The sequence below is a fragment of the Drosophila elegans genome, unplaced genomic scaffold, assembly GCF_018152505.1.
Source record: "Drosophila elegans isolate 14027-0461.03 unplaced genomic scaffold, ASM1815250v1 contig_149, whole genome shotgun sequence".
NCBI classification, from domain to species: Eukaryota; Metazoa; Arthropoda; class Insecta; order Diptera; family Drosophilidae; genus Drosophila; species Drosophila elegans.
This window is the reverse complement of record NW_024545513.1, coordinates 4,141,839-4,158,308: the sequence shown is the minus strand read 5'-3', so window position 1 is coordinate 4,158,308 and position 16,470 is coordinate 4,141,839. Positions and strand designations below refer to the sequence as shown.

The following is a 16,470-nucleotide window of genomic DNA, read 5'->3' as shown; positions in this document are numbered from 1 at the left end:
AAGTAATAAAAACATACATTTGATTTTAAAAGTGATGTTTTTAAGCCTTCTTGATTTAAGACAACTCAGGTGCTTTCTAATAAGTAGAAAAAAAATAAAAATTTAAAATTTTTAAATGTTTTATTATTTATTAAAATCTTTTCATTAAGGCTGCAAGGCTTCTTCGGCATGGAAACTCGAAATATATACTGAAATGTGGCGTATATGAAGAGTTTTTCCGAGTGTGACGGCAAGCTTTCAAAGGCAGCCAGGAAAACCCACATAACAATCTATATGTTGCCGATGTTGCTGCTGTTTTTGCAGAGCTCGTGGGCTCTTGTTTTCGATTTCTGTTTCGTTTTCGATTAGTATGTTAGTTGGGTTTCTTGAGCAGTGTCTCTCTTTTAAGCTCTCCGCTGTTCTCGGTTCTCAGTTCTCAGTTCTCTGGGTCTCTGGGTCTCAGTCTGCTTGACAATTTCGCTACGCGGCTGTTTTGGTGGCTGCCAGTTGCACATTTCCGTTATATCCGTCAGCCAGCAATCGCAGTCGCAGCCAAAGCGCACACACTGCGTATGAGTAATATTCGCTCAACGAAACCAAACACAAGCAAACCAAACCAAACCAAACCAAAAAATATATCAAAAAATCCCCAATTAATCACGCAACTACTGGCAAAAATTGCAATAATCAAAGAAAAGTCAAAGCCAAAAAACTTGAAGAAATATATAAATAAAAGAAAAAAAAGAGTAAGGTGAGAGGGGAGCAAGTGCAGCGCTGCCAACGGCGACGGCGACGCGGGCAGCGGTACGGGCTTTGTTTTGGCTTCAGTTTGGGCCCAGCAGCTTCGACTTCAGTTCGATTCGTGATTCGTGGTTCGTAGCTCTTAAGGCGCGCGCAAAGAAAAGCTCGAGAAAGCCATCACCCAGACGGCAGAACAATATATATCAATTTTTTTGAAGTGAGTTCTAGACTTGAAAGTGTGTTGGAAACTATGTGGCTGCTACCGCGCGCTTAGTGGGCCATCAAAAAAAAAGAGTTCAAAATCGGGCTGAAATAAAAAAAAATTCGCAAAATAAAACCAGGAGCCCCCAAGACGTCAGGCAAACAACAACAACCAGCTATGCCTGGCCCGGCTTTGTGGTCCGGTGAGTGTTCACTTTTGTTGTTGTTTTTTTGCTCAAAAATCAAATCTTTTTTAAATTAAAGCATTGAGAGCGGCTTTTTTTTCTCACTCTTTCCCTGTCTCTCTCTAGTGGTCGTTTGCCATCTCTTTCGCGAGAGAGATCGCAGAGAGTCACTCTGAAATTGCAAGTTGCACATGCACACATTTCCTCATGCCGTCTCGCTTTCGCTTCATGCGATCCATGAATCAAGAACCCAGCAGCAGCAGCAACAACAACAACAATAAACTTTCACTTTAGCAGAGCGCGCGAAAAGAAAGAGACGGGGGCATGAGCTGTTGGCCAAAGGCTTCCTGGCATTGCAACTTGCAGCAGCAATTGCAATCAGGTCTTAACACATTTGTTGCTGCTGCTGCTGCTGCTGCTGCTGCTGCTGCTGCTGCTGCTACTGCTAGGTTGCTCATTATAAAGTCGTAAGCCATTTACGTTGTGTTAGTGCGAGGCAAAATGTCAGTAAGCAATAAGGAAATGAAATGTGCGCCAAACAATTATTGTATGTTGTTGCTGTTGTTTCTGTTTCTGTTGCCGCTGGCAGCAGTTGAAATCGAAAGTGCCGTCAGACAATGGTCAACGAACGTATGGAAAGGGCATTAGAGAAATGCTGGTGTGGGTGCAATTCGAAGGCACAACGTAAAAAGCAAATAGTAAATAATACGAAACCTAAGCCACTTTTATTTTTGGCCATTTTGCAATACATGACATTGCTTCTGATTCAAGTTAAGCTGTCTGTCTGCTGTAACTGTTGCAGGCTGTCCCTATGTCCATTGTCCTTTAAATGTATCTAAATGTCAGCAAATACACTTGTCCGTTTATTCTTTTGTCCAATCAACGTATCTGACTGTCTGCAGATTTATTCGTCCGCTTAACCTCTTTTGGTAATAAGGTGATAAATCGGTTATTTGTTTGTCTGCCTTTAAACATGTTAGCTCTTCGTCCTTAGTCCCTTTCGAGCGTTTTTTTCTGATCTAACTCTTGTTTTCTGTCCGCTTGATCCGAACTACTGTTGCTGTTGCTATTACTTCTCGTGTTGCTGCTGCGTTTGCCATTACTGTCGTGCTTTGCTTTGCTGTGCTTTTTGCTCTCGAAGTTGCGCAATCGCTTGTCATTGTCCATTGTTGAGTTGCTGCCGCCGCCGCAGTTGTTGTCGTTGCTCTAATTCAAATTAACTTTTACCTTTCCACACACATATTCACCCCCTCGTTGGTTGTCGCCCTCTGTCCCGTTCGGTGATTCTGCCACCGATCGTAGAACTCCATTGCCAGAGAGAGATGGAGAGAGAGCAGGAAGCAAAAATCTATGCTGCAACTGTAAATGCAATGGCTGATGTCGCTGCTGTTACTCGCTCTCTCTCTGTTCGCGGCAGGAAAGTGTCTACTGCGAAAGAGCTTTGCAACCCCCCTCTGGACTCCTGCCGCACGCCCATCCCCCAACCCTTTTGTTGAAAGTGCAATGGCACAGTTTTGGCACAGAAGGCAAAAAAACAAAGATGAAGGGTGGCCGCCCGTTCACAAAATGGGAGTTAGCATGAAAGTTTGGGAGCTTTCGTCGGGGGAACCAGAAAAGCTTTTCACGAGCAATGACAGTGCTTCTGCCCCTAGACCACCCCCTTTCAACACCCCACCCTCCTCCCTTAAGCTCACCGGTCAACGTCCACACCAATACACCAATACACCAGCAACATATGCAACTTGTGTTGCTGCTGTGTGAATTCTAATTTGAATGCAATGCTTAGGCAGGGGAGCAAGCGAGATGGAGCTAGAAAGCAGAGAGAAGAAAGGAGAAAGAGGGGGAAGTGAGGGAGCAAGGGAGCAAGGGAGAGTGAAGTTTAGTGGCAGCTAGAATTTAGTTGCAGTTGCAATTGCAATGAACTCCAGCCGGTGGGTGGAAATAAGGATGGTACTCGTAATGCAGTGTGGGTGGTGCAAGGGGAATGGGAGTGGGAGAGAGAGAGAAAGAAAGAAAGAGAGAGGGGGACAAAAAAAAAGCTGACGTCGACGTCGCTGCCAAAGCATAACTATGACGTCGCTGCTCGCTGGTTAGTGTTAGTGTGTGAGTGTGCTTTCAGTGTTTTTTTGTACGTTTTGTCTATTGGTTTTCATTTTCGTTCGCTGCCGACGTCGACGCTTCTAATGCCCGATCGCGATAGACAGACAGACAGAGAGAGAGCGAGAGCAAGCGAGCGGTGGAGCGATAGAAGGAGGGGGGAGGGAGTCCACGCCTGCGCCGACAGCGACGCCGGCAGCGGCAGCAGCAGCGTTTCGTGGCTGCTGCTTTCTTTCGCTCGCTTACTCCTTTCATTTCACTTTATTTCGTTCGCATGTACGCACGTTGGCCGCGGAGCAACATCTCCCCAAAACAAAAACCAAAAAAAAAAACAAAAAACAAAAACCAAAAATACACAGCAACAACACGGCAGCAGCCGTCGCTCAGACGCGGAACTTGGCTCGAACTTTAGTTTGGTTTTTAGTGGCCAGTGCCAGTGGCCCAGTGGCTAAAAGTGGCTAAAGTGCGGCGGAATCGGGCGATTCGGACGAATCGGTTAACGGTTGAGACACCTATCGGCTAAGCTCTCGCGCTTAAAACCCCTTTTTTTTAATGTTGTCAAAGCTTAAGTGGTATTGAAAACATCAAAATATATGTAAATTATAGGCAAGAATCGAAAGCCAAGAGTGGTATGTGTCCTTAGTTTTGACCCAAGACCAAGATCTAAGAAAATAACTACCCCTGACACCCTCACAACACACACGAACACACACAAATTCACCCACACACACACACCACACACAAGTCTCATTTTAATCTCAGTCTCATTTCGAGGATCAATAAGGAGGATCAATCAATCAATATCAATCGATTCATTATGTTTTAAATATTTTTTTGGAGTGATTTAAGTTTGGCAATGGACGCAGACTTCTTCTTCTAATCAAACCCAATGGATTTCATGTGTAATGTGCACGTGCTTTAGAAGAAGAAGTTCATATAAACAAATGGTTGTTGTGATTTGAAAGTGTTTTGAAATGTGTTTAAAAATCGGTGTTTGCCCAGCCAGAATGGCCCAGCACTCGTTTGTCCTGTTTGGCCTGTACCTGCCCACCTAGAATATTGCCCAAATGAATGCCCAGCAGCCGCTGATCCTCGAGCCGAAGGCCAGTAGTGTTGTTGCCCCAGCTGCTGCCGCAGAGGTGGTCAAGAAAGCAGAGGAAGCGGAGGCCACGGAAGCGGCGGCATCGGCGGACTCCTATCCGCCGCAGCTCCTGAACGGCGGGCACGATGAGCAGCGGGTCAATGGCAATCACGGCTGCCGGCTGGACGACCCGGATCAGCCGGATCGACAGGATGACACCGCCACCAACAAGCTGACCATTATCAAGACGCCGCTAAACAAAACGCTGCTCAAGAAGTGCAACAGCAATGGCAGCCTGCAGCTGCCACACAGCAACAATGGCAGCAACAGCAGCAGCATCAACATCAATAACAGCCGCACCAACAACAACAACAACAACAAAAACAGCAACAGCAGCAACAACAACAACAGCACGGTCAGCGGCGACATCGACAGCGCCTGCGATTCCGGTTTGCAAAGCGGAAATAGCAATGAACAAGAACCATTTGCCAACGATCGCCATCATCACATTCACCACCACCACCATCACTATCATCATCATCATGGTGGCGATAAAGGCGGAGAGACGGGCACGGGCGATCTTGCATCTTTATCGTCCACGGATTTAACCCAGGTCAAGGAAGAGCCAACTACTGCACAGGAAAATGACAATCATCTAAAATCAGGAGCAGCAGGAGGAGCAGCAGCCACACCTGCAACGGTGGCAACAACACCTGCAACGGTCACTTGCAATCCCAGCAAGTGCAACAAGTGCAATTCACACAACAACAACAGCAACTGCAACAATAACAACAATACCGTCAACAACAACAATAATAATAACAATAATAATAATAATAACAATAATTCAAGCAACAATACCAACAACAACAACAATAACCATTACAACAATTACAATAACTATTATAAGAAAAAGTCTCGTATGCCGCCCATTTGCCGTTAGTATTGCATCCATCTCTATATACTGTATATACTGTACCCCTAAATCATACCTAATCATAAATGCGTAAGAAAACACCACAACACCCACCCACAACCCACCACCCCCCTTGGTATCCCCTTGCCACACCCATTACTTATGCTCTCCACTCTTACCAACCAACAAATTTCAGTCAGCAACAATCAAAACCTCCCAAAAAACAAAAAGTGCACTAAACTGGAGCATCCAACAATTGACCAAGAAAACAAGACTTCGCATTGAAAGACCAACCCAAAAATCCACCCCCCAAAAGCACCACACAACCCAAAAACCCCAAAATCTACCCACTGGAATGCATCTTGCTACTGGCACTCTGCTCTGCAGCAGAGAAACAGGCTAGATGCTTCCCGAACGAGTCACAATAATACCAAAAATCCAAACAAATACGAAATTCAATTCAAAATCAAGAACAAAATTAAAAACAAATGAAAAAACAAAAAACCCACTATCAAACACACACAAAAACAAATGCAAAAGCAAACTGAGAAACAACATCAGCAAAACAAAACAAACATCAACAACAATCGGCAAAGAAGAAAATTTTTTGTTTTTATCAAAATTTGAGCAATCGGCAAAGACAAGAAAAAACGAAATTATGACATCCATAGGTAAATTTGTGACTATATCCCAAAACCAAAATCAAAAACACTAACATTAGACATATATACCTACCCACTCAAAATGTTAACTTGGAGGGTCAAGAATCGGCTTAGTTTTTCCTCTCGAAGTTTTTTTTTGACAACCGCTTTACCCACTTCCCAAAGCACAACAACAAATTTTAATATTTAATGGATTCCTAAGCCATTATACCAACTTATCTAATCAATTAAAAAATTTTACTTTTTAACATTTTATTATTATTATCTTATGTAGACTATTGACGATAAATGCATATTTCAAATGTCAATATATAATACTTATTTTGAAAAACTAATCAGACTTTCAGATTAGCTATAAATTTAATCACATTTTAGGTGTAATTGGAACTTATTAGAATGATTTTCCGCAATAAAAAATTTCGCTTTTCTTGTGAAGAAGTGAAGTAAGACTCAAGAAAAACAATCTTGTATCTTATATTTAACGTTTCCATATTGATTTATTAAGCGTTTGTTTAATTAACAATCTTTAAATGAATTTAAAGAATTTATTAATAGCTTGTTCAGTTTTACACATAAAAGTGTTAGATATAATTTGTCCGCTACTTTTTAAGGTTGATTATACAAATCAATTACTAATTTTTTTTTGTAATAAGTCTCTAGCTATTAGCAACTCTCTGGCATTCCAGTTGATAACAACTATTTACTCGAACACCTTTCCATCGTTCTTGACCGTATTTAATGACCATTCCCAAAACTTTCTCTCCATTTCTCGCCCATTCTGGTTAGATCTCCCCTTCGATCACGATTTAATCGCACATAGCCCTCAAGTGGTTCAGTTAGTCAAGATTAGACGGACAACCTGGCTGAAACTATGGTATATTCTGTCCTCTGTTTTCTGTCCTTTGTTGATCTGGGAAACAGGTACCTCAGGCTTTATACATTTATCTATATAAGTATATATCTATTTTCCATATGCCTGCGCGTATCTGAACTCTAGTATGTACATCTACAATTGCGTGTAGAAGTCGCAGTCGACTCCACGCGCCCACACACACACATACAAGCATAGAAAAAAAAAGATATAGACGCAGAGAGGCACGCATGGTTTTATTGTTTAGAATAATCTTGCGCTTGATAATGAAAATAGGTCAAATTTTAAAAATACTCACACAAACGACATTGTCGTCGGCTCTGTCGACGAAGTCAGCCGAGAGAACTTTTGCCACCCGAAGCAATATGGTTTATCTCTCGGCGAGAGTGTGTGAGTGAGTGCATAAAGAGATCGCCACTGGATAGATAGAGAAAAAAAAGGGGGAGTATGAGTGGGAGAGGGATTGATCGGGGGGAGATGGAAAAGTCGTTGCTGGGCCAACGCACCAAGTGACCGAATCGAATCGGTCAGATAGAGACGGAGATAGCGAAAAGGATCGAGGGAGCAAGGGAGCAAGGTAGAGGGAGCTATCTCCCTCGCTAGAATAGAATGCATTATCGAAAGTTCAACTATTGCAACTGCACAGAAAAAAAATGTTCAGGACTTTCCAGAGTGAATTGCTACAAATCAGTTTTCTTTTGCCTCAAGAAGCAAGCATGAAAGCATTTTTATGCTTCAATTAAAATTTGTCCATTTTATGATCATAAAGCGTAGAAAAAAATAGTGGGACATATTTAGATCGGAAAAGAGATTATGTTGTTCCATAATTTTATAAATGAAGTAATATTATATAAAAGTTATTACCAAATAAAAAATGCTTTGTTTTCAAAAACTCTGATTAGATAAGAAACTAAAAACGATACCAATTTTTATATTTTATGACCATAAATATTTTTTAAGTTCGATTCGAAAATTTAAAAGTTCGATCAAGTAATCTTACTAGTTTAATATAATCACTCCAGCGAGTCTTTTTTCTCTGTGTACCAAAAACCACTCACCACCAAATACCAACGCCCCTTGCAACACTTATTTGTTGCATTGTAATCTGTTGATCGTTAAGCGATATGATAGCACAAGACCAACATCAAGCGACAGCAGCAACATCAATACCCAGCAGCAACATCTGCAAACAGCAGCAACAGAAACAGAAACACTAAAAGGCAAACAATATAGTAAAGAAGAAGCTTTGACCCATTTTGGTGAAAGAGTTCTGCTTTGGGGGAAGCAACCATATATCATAGCGCTCAGATCTGAGACTGCTGATCGATCAAGCTCATGTAATTAACCGAATTCCTCATATCTCGACTTCTTTTCGACCAAATCTTTTGCTCGCTTTAACCAGTTATTCGCTGGCTTCTTTTTTTCTGCGTTTCGACAGCTGTTGCTGCTAGTGGGGAAGTAAATGCAAATTGCTCGGTTTTTGTTTATATTCCATCAGCGGATCAATGCAAAAACAAAAATCGGAAAGAAAAGAAACTTCCGCAACAAATTTATGCGAACTTATGTATATATGCATAGCATCCACGCATGCGGTGTCTGAGAATTTCTTAAGCATAAACCGTTGATCTAGGAATTAGTTGTATATTTTATTATATGCGATGCGATATATTGACCCGTACCGAAAATATTTAATTCAAAGTGAAAATATTTGGATTTACCATGATTTTTCTCTGGGTGTAGTGTTCTATACTCTTTCTAAACGTAGCTATTTATATACAAATATATACATAACCAAAAATGGAAGCCTTAATTAAATAGTTAACATTAAGATTAAGGTTCTCGTATATCTATCAGAAACATCTTAATATTTCAAGGAAATGGGAAGTTATATTCCTTTTACATTATAAATATATATGTTTTAAGTGAACGTTTTTAAAGGCTTTAAACAAAATCTAATTTATACCGCATTTAGAGCTAGATTTTGGGATAGCTATTTGTATAGCTGTGATCTAGATTGTATATGATCCTGTATTGGTTAACCACTAAACCTGATCCTTTGGATTTTTCCCCCTCTATTCTTATCACCCCTTTTTAGGAATTATGACACTGAGCCGTGGCCCGTACAGCGAGCTCGATAAAATGAGCCTTTTTCAAGACCTCAAACTCAAACGGCGGAAAATCGATTCGCGATGCAGCAGTGACGGCGAGTCCATAGCGGACACGTCCACCTCGTCGCCGGATCTTTTGGCGCCCATGTCGCCGAAGCTCTGCGACAGTGGTTCGGCGGGGGCGGCGTCCTTGACCCTGCCACTGCCATTGCCCCTCCCCCTGCCGATGAGCCTGCCGCTGCCCATGTCGCTGCCTCTACCGCTAACGGCGGCATCGTCGTCGTCATCTTCGTCGGCGGTCACCGTTTCTCTGGCAGCGGTTGTGGCAGCGGTGGCTGAAACCGGAGGAGCTGGCGGGACAGCGGTGACAGCCTCCAGAGCGGGACCCTGCGTCTCCACATCTTCAACGACGGCGGCAGCAGCCACATCCTCGACCTCCTCGCTCTCGTCCTCCTCCTCCACTTCGTCATCCTCCTGCTCCACGTCATCCAGCAACTCCTCCGCCTCGCCGACAGCCGGAACCGGATCCGGAACCGGATCCTCCTCCACCTGCCCCGCCAGCAGTAGCAGCAACAAGGTTGGTGGCCACATCAAGCAGGAGCACACCGAGATCCACTCCTCGAGCAGTGCCATTTCGGCGGCTGCCGCCTCCACTGTGATGTCACCACCGCCCGCAGAGCCGGCGAGATCCAGTCCAGGATCAACTGGCGCAGAAGGGGGAGGAGCTGGTGGAGCAGGAGCAGCACTTCCTCCAGGAGTGGCAATCAATGAACACCAAAACAATGGCAATGGTAGCGGCAGCGGAAGCAGTCGCGCCTCGCCCGATTCGCTGGAAGAGAAGCCCTCGACCACGACGACGACGGGTCGTCCAACGGTCACGCCCACAAATGGAGTGCTGTCCTCCGCCTCCTCGGCGGTGGGCACAGCAGGAATCGGGATCGGAATGGGGATGGGAATGGGGATGGGGATCGGGATCACCAACACAGGGAGCAGTGTGATACGCTCCGTGAAGGAGGAACGATTGCTTAGCGTGTCCAGCAAAATGCTGGCGTTCCATCAGCAGCGGGAGCAGGAGACCAAAGCAGCGGCAGCAGCAGCAGCAGCAACGGCGGCCGGACATGTAACGGTTCTAGTGACGCCATCGCGGATCAAATCAGAGCCACCGCCGCCAGCCTCACCCTCCTCCACATCCAGTACACAAAGGGAAAGGGAGCGGGAGCGGGAACGAGAACGAGAACGAGAACGAGAAAGGGAGCGGGATCGAGACAGAGAGCGGGATAGAGATAGAGAGCGAGAGCGAGAGCGCGAGCGGGAACAGTCCATCAGCTCTTCGCAGCAGCATCTGAGCCGGGTCTCCGCCAGTCCACCCATGCCCACCCACAGCCTGGGTGGTGGACCCACCATCGTCCAGACGCACCATCTTCACCAGCAACTCACCCAGCCACTAACTTTGCGCAAGAGTAGCCCGCCCACAGAGCACCTGCTCAGCCAGTCCATGCAGCACCTCACCCAGCAGCAGCAGCTTCATCTGCATCACTTGCTGGGCCAGCAGCAACAGCAGCAACAGGTCTCGCATCCGCAGCAGCAACATTCGCCTCACTCTTTGGTGAGGGTGAAGAAGGAGCCGAATGTTGGTCAGCGTCACTTGTCGCCGCATCACCCGCAACAGTCGCCCCACCTGCAGCACCACCAGCAGCAGCAGCAGCAGCAGCAACAGCAACAACAGCAGCAGCAACAACAGCAGCAGCAGCATCTACACCAGCAGCAACAGCAGCAACACCACCAGCAACAACAGCAGCAACCGCAAGCTCTGGCCCTAATGCATCCCGCCTCGCTGGCGCTGAGGAACAGCAACCGGGATGCCGCCATCCTGTTCCGGGTGAAGAGCGAGGTGCATCAGCAGGTGGCCGCCGGACTGCCCCATCTCATGCAATCCGCGGGCGGGGCAGCGGCAGCAGCAGCGGCGGCAGTGGCCGCCCAGCGAATGGTCTGCTTCAGCAATGCGCGGATCAATGGGGTGAAGCCAGAGGTGATTGGCGGTCCGCTGGGCAACCTGCGACCCGGCGGCAATGGAGGTGGCGGCCCCGTGCAGTGCCCCTCGCCGCATCCCTCCTCCTCCTCGTCATCCTCGCAACTGTCGCCGCAGACGCCCTCGCAGACGCCGCCCCGCGGCACGCCCACCGTCATCATGGGCGAGAGCTGCGGGGTGCGCACCATGGTGTGGAGTTATGAGCCCCCGCCACCCTCGGTGGGCCAGCATCCGCAGCAGCAGCAGCAACAGCAGTCGCCGCACCACCAGTCGCAGCAGCAACAGCAGTCGCAGCAACAGCAGCAGCAACAGCAACAGCAACAGCAGCAACAGCAGCAACAACAGCAGCAGCAACAGGCGCTGAGCCAGCAGCAACATTGCCTATCCTCACCCTCGGCGGGATCACTGACGCCCTCTTCCTCCGGCGGAGGATCAGTTTCGGGCGGCGGCATATCCTCGGTCACACCGCAGAACAACGAGGAGGCCGCCCAGCTGCTGCTCTCCCTGGGACAGACGCGCATCCAGGATATGAGGTCGCGGCCCCACCCCTTCCGCACTCCGCACGCCCTCAACATGGAGCGTCTGTGGGCGGGCGACTACTCGCAGCTGCCGCCTGGCCAGCTGCAGGCCCTCAATCTGAGCGCCCAACAGCAGCAGTGGGGCAGCAGCAACTCCACGGGTCTGGGCGGAGTGGGCGGCGTGGGTGGCGGCCTGGGCGGACGCGGCCTGGAGGCGCCACACGAGCCCACCGACGAGGACGAGCAGCCGCTCGTGTGCATGATCTGCGAGGACAAGGCCACCGGCCTGCACTACGGCATCATCACGTGCGAGGGGTAAGTCCTTGACAATTTTCAAAAGAAACCTAAAACATTTCACTATACGCCAATTTTCTAAATATAACAAAATATGAATAAGCCTAAATGTAATTCTGGAATCTTTAAAGTTCACATTCAAATTCATATATAAGTTAATGAAAAGTGTATTTCTATGAAGAAATGAAATGAAGACGCCATAATAAGTTTAAAAAATCAAAAGAATTATCAATCTAAAAAAATAAACTGAACTTTACAAAATATCTGAACGCGTAGATATTAGTGAAGCCTTGGAAGAAATCATTAGGACTCCAAACATTTTGCCTTTATTGTGTGCATATTAATTACAAAATACACTAAAAAATGTAATAATTTGCATTTTATTATTCACGAATGAATTTATTTGAAAATTAAACTTTAACATTTTAAGGTTTAAATCTCAATCAATGGTAGAAGCAAATGTTGGAAAAAATGCCTTTTTGGGTTTGCGCATTAGATTGAAAATATATTACTTATACGAACTGTTGCCTTTAATCAACAAATTTTTTTCTACGGACAAACTTGCATAATTTATACAAAAAGATTGCGCAATGTCTTAAATTTAAAAATAAAATGTTTTAGATTTAAAAATGTATTGTAATAATCACGAAGTTATAAAAAAACGTTACAGAAAATATTTATTTTTACTATTCAATTTTTGTTGTCAGTTTAAAAAAAGGAATAGTTATTGTGTATATTTATTTTGTCATATGATCATAAAGGTTAAACAATGGTTTGGGAACATCAATTAATTCGCGAATTTTTCACAAGATGTTTTGTTATTTCCCACCAAAGTACACAGCCTAATCCTAGAACTCTCTCCGAATGCTCCGTTAGGTGCAAGGGCTTCTTCAAGCGGACGGTGCAGAACCGACGGGTCTACACCTGCGTGGCGGACGGCACCTGCGAGATAACCAAAGCACAGCGCAACCGTTGTCAGTATTGTCGATTTAAGAAGTGCATCGAGCAGGGCATGGTGCTGCAAGGTGGGTACTCCCTGGATTTTTGACCAACACATTCCTTACCTTTTCACCTTTCACCCCGTTTTTCAGCCGTTCGCGAGGATCGAATGCCGGGCGGTCGCAACAGCGGCGCCGTCTACAACTTGTACAAGGTGAAGTACAAGAAGCACAAGAAGACCAACCAGAAGCAGCAGCAGGCCGCCCAGCAGCAACAGGCCGCCCAACAGCAGCAGCAACAACACCAGCAGCAGCAGCAGCATCAGCAGCACCAGCAACACCAGCAATTGCACTCGCCGCTGCACCACCCGCACCCACACCAGGGTCACCAGTCGCACCACTCGCAGCAGCAGCACCACCCGCAGCTTTCACCGCACCACCTGTTGTCGCCGCAGCAGCAGCAACTGGCCGCCGCAGTGGCGGCCGCTGCGCAGCACCAACAACAGCAGCAGCAACAGCAACAGGCCAAGCTGATGGACATGAAGCCCATGTTCCTGGGCCCGGTTCTCAAGCCGGAGTTACTGCAGGTTCCGCCCATGCATAGTCCGGCCCAACAGCAGCAACAACAGCAACAGCAGCAGCAGCAACAGGCCTCTCCGCATCTCTCGCTGGGCTCGCCGCATCAGCAACAGCAGCAGGATCGAACCCAAAACCATCACCAGCAGCCAGGTGGGGGATCAGGAGGAGGAGGAGGAGGAGGAGGAGGCGGAGGTGCCCAACTTCCACCACATCTGGTCAATGGAACAATACTAAAGACGGCCCTGACCAATCCCAGCGAAATTGTGCATCTGCGTCACCGCCTCGACTCGGCGGTAAGTTCGTCCAAGGATCGCCAGATCTCGTACGAGCATGCTTTGGCCATGATCCAAACCCTGATCGATTGCGATGCCATGGAGGACATTGCCACGTTGCCGCATTTCAGCGAGTTCCTCGAGGACAAGTCGGAGATTAGTGAAAAGCTATGCAACATTGGGGACTCGATAGTGCACAAGCTGGTGTCGTGGACAAAGAAGCTGCCCTTCTATCTGGAAATCCCCGTGGAGATTCACACCAAGCTGCTGACCGACAAGTGGCATGAGATACTCATCCTGACCACGGCCGCCTACCAGGCGTTGCATGGCAAGCGAAGCCGGGGCGGCGGCGAAGGGGGTACGCCGGGCAGCAGGCATGGCTCGCCGGCATCAACGCCGCTGGCCACGCCCACCGCCGCCACACCGTTGAGCACGACTACGCCCATAGCCTCCTCGCCTGCCCAGCCGCTTCACAAGGACGATCCGGAATTTGTCAGCGAGGTGAACTCGCATCTGAGCACCCTGCAAACCTGCCTGACCACGCTGATGGGTCAGCCCATTGCCATGGAGCAGCTGAAGCTAGACGTTGGCCACATGGTGGACAAGATGACCCAGATCACCATCATGTTCCGGCGCATCAAGCTCAAGATGGAGGAGTACGTGTGCCTGAAGGTCTACATACTGCTGAACAAAGGTACGTCGTGTGGTTCGACTTGCCCCAGTCCATTCATACTGATGCTCATGTTACCCTCTTCTCGCCTTCTATTTTCCATTCGTAAATCCAGCAGAAGTGGAACTGGAGAGCATCCAGGAGCGGTACGTCCAGGTGCTGCGCTCCTACCTGCAGAACTCCTCGCCGCAAAATCCGCAGGCGAGGCTCAGCGAGCTGCTCTCCCACATACCCGAGGTAAGTCAGTAGTCGGTAGTCAGTAGTCAACCGTAATAGGTACATATAGTTGCGGTCAAAATAATAGTGATTGCACAATTTAAAGTGCATAGGAGAACTTGTTTTATTTATTACAATGCTTACTTATCAAAAACAAAATAAAAATTAAAAACGTTTTTCAAAATTTACTTCCAACCTATTTTTGCTAGCTGTTTTCATAAGCTTAAAACGTTACTCGTAAAAGTGTGAGAATTTTATATTTTAAATGCCCTTTTTTTATTATATTAATAGCATCTTTAAAAAACTAAGAGCTTTAAAAGTATTTGGTTAATATTTAGGAGACAAGTTCAGCTATACGTCACGTTGTAACAACTTATAACCAAAAAGAGAAAATATTAGGAATTCAAATGTTTCAACAATCCTCGTCCCTGACTAATCCTTGCACCACGGTTAACCACTATCCTTGCCGCTTTTATTTTTAGATCCAGGCTGCGGCCAGTCTGCTGCTCGAGAGCAAGATGTTCTATGTGCCCTTTGTGCTCAACTCGGCGAGCATAAGGTAGCAGATGCTTGAGCACGGCCTGCTGCCCACCGCCAACCACCAGCCGGCGGCGCCACCACCAGGTCCTGATCCGACACCGAATCCGAATTTGAATCCGAATCCGATTCCAATACCGATCCTCCCGGAGCGACAGCAGCAGCAACAACAGGAGAGGCGCCGCAGCAGACAGCAGCAGCATCAGTTGCTGCGGGATCTGCCCAAGATCAAGATCGAGATCGGGGCCCAGCGAGAACTGCAGGAGCAGGATGAGCAGGAGGAGGATGATCAGGAGGAGGAGCCGCAGCGGGAGCGGGAGCGGGATCAGGAGGAGCAGTCACGATCCACGTCCATTTTGAAGACTTCGCTGTTAAGCGGAGCGGCCGCCACATTGGCCACCTTAACGGCGGCTGCCGAGCAGATAGCACGCTCCTCGGCTAGCGGCGACACTCCCAGGGATTATTCCCACAGCAACAACAGCAGCAGCAGCAACTGCAACACTGACACTGCAGCAGCAACAGGGACTTTGGCCAGCGGCAGGACAACAGGCAGCAGCAGCAACAGTTTAGAAGAGAGCAAAAGACTTGAGCATCAACAGCAACCACAACAGCAGCAGCAACAATATACATCAATACTACACACGGCCTTAATGTCACAGCAGCGTACCATTCCAGCAGCAGCAACAGCAGCAGCAACAGCAGCAGCAACAGCCACAAGAACAGCAGCAGCGATTGCAACAACGACGGAGACGACAGCAGCAACAACGTCGCCCACGCCTGCGCATGTGCTGAAAACTGCTGTGACCTTAGCCAGTCTAAGCGAGATAGCCACTGCACGCCAACAGCAGCAGCAGCAGTTGCTGGCGCTGCAGCAGCAACAGCAACAGAAACTGCCCAGAAGGATAATAAACTTTGGCAGCAACCATACTGCCAATACTGCCACCAAAGGATTGGGAGCTGGAGCAGTAGTGGGCATGGCCACAGCAATGGCAACAGCAACAGCAACGGCAACAGCAACACCTGGACGCAATCGCCAACTGGGCCTGAGTGAGGGTCAAGTGGCGAATGGTAAGCAGAAAGAATTGTGAGCCTTGTGTTTGCGATAACGTTTGTGTCCCTCCATTTCCCCCTTCCACCTCTCCTCCCCTAAACGTTGCTAGCCAGGTCAGCAGTGCGTCTGCTCAACGGCAACTGTTGCGGCCGATTGCAGGCAACAGCAGCAACAGGGGCCGGCAGCTACAACACGGTAAACATTCAAACGCAGACCGACGATGAGTTGCTGCCGCTGCTAGCCATGCCCCAAAAACAACAAGCAGCTCCCACAACAACAACAGCAACATCAACAACAGCAGCAACATCAATATCATTATCAGCCACACCATCATCATCGTTATCATCAACGATTTCATTAGCAACGCGTGCAGCAGCAGCAGCAATGCAGCAGCAGCAACAACAATGGACTGCCGGGTCGACGACGCCAGTAACAACAACAGGAGTGATGATGACGACGACACAATCACAAGCAACATTAGCACCACAACAACAACAACAGCAACGACAACTGCCACAACAACAA

General features: G+C 47.4%; 2 protein-coding genes across 7 annotated transcripts; both read left to right on the top strand.

Moving 5' to 3' along the window:
* The first annotated feature begins 1,084 nt into the window (after nucleotides 1-1,084).
* LOC108136256 (hormone receptor 4) lies at nucleotides 1,085-14,928 on the top strand. Of its 6 annotated transcripts, none has more exons than XM_017257310.2 (7): nucleotides 3,452-3,832; nucleotides 5,397-5,871; nucleotides 8,829-11,703; nucleotides 12,559-12,707; nucleotides 12,774-14,165; nucleotides 14,260-14,378; nucleotides 14,840-14,928. In XM_017257310.2, the coding sequence occupies exons 2-7, from the start codon at nucleotides 5,604-5,606 to the stop codon at nucleotides 14,918-14,920; spliced, it is 4,884 nt and encodes a 1,627-aa protein (XP_017112799.1). In that variant the 5' UTR covers nucleotides 3,452-3,832; nucleotides 5,397-5,603; the 3' UTR covers nucleotides 14,921-14,928. The 6 variants fall into 6 exon arrangements, with proteins under 6 accessions (XP_017112801.1, XP_017112799.1, XP_017112796.1 ...); XM_017257307.2 differs by lacking the exon at nucleotides 5,397-5,871 and adding an exon at nucleotides 3,966-5,222 and having other exon boundaries at nucleotides 14,257-14,378; XM_017257311.2 differs by lacking the exon at nucleotides 3,452-3,832 and adding an exon at nucleotides 5,130-5,222.
* LOC108136257 (ras-interacting protein RIP3-like) lies at nucleotides 14,924-16,470 on the top strand (the record flags this gene model as incomplete). The annotated part of the gene is made up of 2 exons (XM_017257313.2): nucleotides 14,924-15,962; nucleotides 16,055-16,470. Coding segments are annotated over exons 1-2 (1,455 nt in total), but the record flags the coding sequence as incomplete, so codon positions are not given.